This window comes from Sycon ciliatum, chromosome 5 (assembly GCF_964019385.1).
Source record: "Sycon ciliatum chromosome 5, ocSycCili1.1, whole genome shotgun sequence".
NCBI classification, from domain to species: Eukaryota; Metazoa; Porifera; class Calcarea; order Leucosolenida; family Sycettidae; genus Sycon; species Sycon ciliatum.
The window spans coordinates 7,601,103-7,606,102 of record NC_088647.1 but is presented as its reverse complement, the minus strand read 5'-3'; the positions used below and the strand labels follow the sequence as shown (position 1 = coordinate 7,606,102).

Below are 5,000 nucleotides of genomic sequence, written 5' to 3'. Positions count from 1 at the left end.
CGTACGCACACACACACACACACACACACACACACACACACACACACACACACACACGCGTACGCACACACACACACGCACCTGGTTGGGAAGAGCGATCATCATGAATTCGTTCCGTGGCCATATATGCAAGCAGTTCTTGGCCATCGCATGCTGAAGAACAATCAAATAAAACACAGCGAAGAGCAATGAATGATCCAGCCAAAGATATAGCAGAAAAGAATGGCCAGATGCCATCCATCCTCCAATCAGCAAATCAGCAACACCAGCAGCAGTCCATGAATGGTTGGGTAGAAAGGATTTGGCGGGCTGAACGACATTCATACCACTTAGGGGTCAGTGGTTATAGACTTATACGTAGTCATAGAAAATGCAAAGAATGGTAACAGTCCAGTAAATGTCACAACTGAACAGCAATTGACTGTTAACAATATTGTGTATACTTGGACCGGCTCATCGCAATTGTCGCTTATCCCCCAAGCACTTTTTGACAGGTAAAACCCAGTCCAATCACGAAATCTAACTTACTTTTGCTTGGGAGATCGTGATGGCAAGATCAAAGGAGGCACCAAAGAAAAAATGATCGCGACTAGCGCTTTGAATTGCGATGTATTCGATTTTTTTGGGAAGTGGGAATCTGGCCATTCACTGTCTGTGTTGCCAAAAGCCAAGCGCAGCGACCCGAAGACCGGAACTGTAGCAGGGGCAACTGACATCCTGGCCTGGAGAGCGCGACAGGCACGCGTGCACGGAAGAGGAGTATGAGCGTCATGCTGAAGAAGAAAGGTGTTTTTGATGCGATGCGCCCGGCCGACGTGTTGGTTGTTCCTTCTCTTGGTGGACCTAGAAGCCGCATTACAAGAGTCGTGGCCAGCGTATCCAGCGGAGCGTATGACAGCTGTCTGGAGAGGCCTGTATGCCTCATTCGAAAGCTTTGTTGAAACACACTGTGGTGACCCACAGGTCACACTGCCCACGGTTCCTTCAAGCACCGAAGTGACAGCCACAACTGTTTCATTCCCATTGCTGCCATACGATAGGCTGAGAACGCAAGAGATACTCTACCAGTCTACGCCAGCTAGCAGCTAGACACCAGCAAATGTCAGCTCATGTAACGGCGCGGCTCGGGAGATGCAGAGTTGAATGAACTTTGGACCTGTATTACTAGTGTGAGTGCAAGAACGCGCTTCTTCGCTGATTTATGTCGTGCATTTTGCTTACCTTGCTTCCTTTCTTCGACTCGCTTCACCTGATTCAATTGCTGAGTTTTTTTCTTGTGGCGGAGAGTATTCATGTATCATGCTTCCTCACTATGCCTGTTGGAAATTTCACAGAGCGGTAAAAAAACTCCTGTTCTTAGTGGCGATAGATAAGCGACAATTGCGATGAGCCGGACCAAGTACATGTGTGTGTGTGTGTGTGTGTGTGTGTGTGTGTGTGTGTGTGTGTGCTAGTTCGGTTGGTGGGTACACTTATGCCTGATTGTGTTGGGTCTGTTGCCAACAGGCTCGGCTGCTTGAAGGTGTATTGTTGTATCTGCCACCTTTGTTGGTTTCAGGGTCCGTATACTTTCTATTTGAAGTATACATACCTGTTAACCATGGACTGCTTCTGGCTAGATTAACTCTTGTGTAATCAATGGTGCTAGTGACGCTTATATCAGATCCACTCTGATTTAGCCACCCACATTAGTAGCAAGTATTACCTTCACTGGGGGCAGGGGTAACTGCAGTTGGATCCCAGGACGGATACCCTGATGACGTCAATCCTTTTTCTGCACCTTGTCCTCACCCACTTACTGAGGTGTGGTGAGCCCATAAGTGGGATCATTTTCAAGTCCACCCAGAGTTTTGGGGATTTCAGGGGGTGTCGGCCGTTGGGCGGTTCAATAGCCAGTTGAATCATCTTTCCAAGATTCCTTTTGAGTCTCTCTCCCTCTCCCGGGGAGACCCACGTGACCAGTTTTGGCAGTGAGCAACAAGTACAAGTACAAGTACAAGTGTGTGTTTGAGTGTGTGTGTGTGTGTGTGGTGTGTGTGTGGTGTGTGTGTGGTGTGTGTGTGTATGTGGTGTGTGTACATGTGTATGTGTGTATGTGTGTATGTGTGTATGTGAGTGTGTGTATGTGTGTATGTGAGTGAGTGTGTGTATGTGTGTGTCTGTACATGTGTGTATGTGTGTACACGTGTGTGTGTACGCACGTGAGCGCGTGTGTGCATGAGTGTGCGAGTGCGTGAACGCTTGACAACGGTTGGAATAACAACACAAACTCGTGCCTGTAGCGTGACAGTCACAGCAACTCCTGAAGTCTCTGAAGGTATCGCAATACACAACTGACACAAAACTGCTTACTGTTCCGTCCTCCTTAGGTGGCATTGTCAGTTCCTTGTAGCCATGTGGAATGTACTCCTGCTGGTAATTTAGCCTGCAGAGATAAAGAAACGACACAAAGACAGACGGAACACACACACACACACACACACACACACACACACACACACACACACAGATTGACAAAAGAAATCAACACGGCTGTCCACTTCTACTAAAACCGTGGAGACAAGTGTACCACATTGCAAAAGGACACACATGAAAAGCAGTTCGGCACCATGACACACTCCTCCCCAGCTCATGGGACAACACGATTACCAGGGCACTGACTATGCAGCAGACACATTGATTTGGCTATGAATAAAAATGAAACATCATTGCTAGTATGGTGCGAACTGGAAGGTAAAGAGACTGAAGACGCACCTTGTTGATCGCATTGCAGATCGACGAACAGCAGAGAAGGCACCATCACAGCCAACAACAAGATCAGCGGTTGTTTCCCTTGTGTTATCATAGCTACAACACAGACACACAGACAGACATACACACACACACACACACACACACACACACACACACACACACACACACACACACACACACACACACACACAAATGATTTGATTCAACTATGACATGGTAGCTTAAGTTAACCGCTTCAAGATATTGGATTACGCAGACAAACCCAGGTACTCACAGCCACAGGAGAAAAAAATCAGAACACACACACACTCTCTCTCTCTCTCTCTCTCTCTCTCTCTCTCTCTCTCTCACACACACACACACACACACACCCATACACACAACCCATGATTCGATGGCGGCAAAAAACAGCATTGCAAGCATTCTTCATTCATGAGTTTAATCTTTAACCTCACTCCAGCCATTGGGCAAGTAGAGAGTTAAACCTGTGTTTGTATGTACCACCAAGAGTACATAACCCCCAAGAGTGTGCAACTGCCTACACAACCTCTATACAGTGCTGCGACGGCAGAACTTCACATCACGTGACATGGTTCAAAAGGTTATGCTGGTTAAACAGTGCAAAGTGACCACAAGAGAGTTGTACCCAAAGCTGGGCTGCGTACAACCCTGTATCTATCATGCACAGAGTGCAAAATGTGTACGGGTTCCTCACGTGATGTGAAGTTCTGCCGTTGCAGACCGGTGGGGTCGTCCCCATAGCTGGAGTTGCACACTCTTGGGGGTCATGCACTCTTGGTGCTTCAAGTACACATGGTGGTCAATAGGATTCCATTAGACCCGGCGGAGACCACAGATCCTTCGGTGAGTTGGAAACCCTCTCATTGATTACAGTCACGTACAGAATTTCACACAACAATCACCAACACGTTGAGAATGCCACTGAATTAAAGAATCACCAAGACCGGACACACACACACACAACAGAAGCAAACTGAACACTCACTTGATGTAGGTCATCTCCCCTGTCTTGATATTACATCGCGACAGCTTGTGATCGAAATGCATGTCAACATTCGGGCACTTCTCAGCAGCTGAATATGACACAAGACGCACGGCAGAAGTGGATGGGCAGGTTCAGATGCGCTCGGATTCACACAAATGTACATTATAGACCATAATAGGGCTTGAAAGTGCTACGTCACAGCAAAGCAACAATTTCAAAAATTCAAAAATTGGATCCACTTGGATCCAGTTTTTGTATGGATCCAAGCACATTTCAAGCCGTCTTACTCACAGCAAGGCGATGTAACCAGTGAAACTGACTGATTTGGCTACTGGGGGCGGGGTTACAACTGGTGGCGAAGAAAAATCACCCCTGCATACGACATGAGTGGGTTGCTATGCACCCACATACTGAGGCAATAGCAAAGTCACACCTTAGTGGATCCAAAATAGAAATCTGATGTCAACTTAGTACTCCCTGGCCGTTTTTGACGTCATCACTTTCAAGCCCTATGCGGCCCGGCTTGGCTTAGCTAGGGCAGTACAATAAAAAGGTACAGTAGGTTTGGCTCTCACAACCACAACAGCTACAGCAGCAACCTCATCAGCACTACATTGTTGCTAGCTACACAAAGACGTGCTCAGCACTACATTGTTGCTAGCTACACAAAGACGTGCTCAGCACCACTGCACTACATTGTTGCTAGCTACACAAAGACGTGCTCAGCACTACATTGTTGCTAGCTACACAAAGACGTGCTCAGCACCACTGCACTACATTGTTGCTAGCAAAACAAAGACGTGCTCAGCACTACTGCACTACATTGTTGCTAGCTACACAAAGATGTGCTCAGCACTACTTCATTACATTGTTGCTAGCCACACAAAGACGTGCTCAGTACTACTTCACTACATTGTTGCTAGCTACACAAAGACGTGCTCAGCACTACTGCACTACATTGTTGCTAGCTACACAAAGACGTGCTCAGTACTACTTCACTACATTGTTGCTAGCTACACAAAGACGTGCTGTGCTTTCCAGCTTCATACCTGTGAGTAAGGTTTCGTTCAGCTTCCGTCTGTCCACTGACAATATACACTGCAAGCCAGCAAGAAGAACAAATAGTGGCGTTGGCTTCAAAGAAGAGAGAATAGCAACTGGCTTAAAAGAGCAATGAACAGCAAAGTTGTAGCCATTGTAGTTGCAAGGCATGTACATTGTACAGCAGAAACCGCTCAAG

At 47.0% G+C, this 5,000-nt stretch overlaps 1 protein-coding gene across 1 annotated transcript in view; it reads right to left on the bottom strand.

Annotated features, from left to right (window-relative positions):
• Positions 1–5,000, bottom strand: part of LOC135817411 (kynurenine 3-monooxygenase-like) — a 20,711-nt gene that overhangs the window by 12,463 nt on the left and 3,248 nt on the right. The window contains exons 5-9 of the mRNA XM_065330587.1: positions 4,810–4,858; positions 3,761–3,848; positions 2,755–2,847; positions 2,353–2,425; positions 82–153 (exon numbers count right to left, since the gene is read on the bottom strand). Of these exons, the coding sequence (XP_065186659.1) occupies positions 82–153; positions 2,353–2,425; positions 2,755–2,847; positions 3,761–3,848; positions 4,810–4,858 (375 nt within the window). The remainder of the gene's footprint in view (positions 1–81; positions 154–2,352; positions 2,426–2,754; positions 2,848–3,760; positions 3,849–4,809; positions 4,859–5,000) is intronic.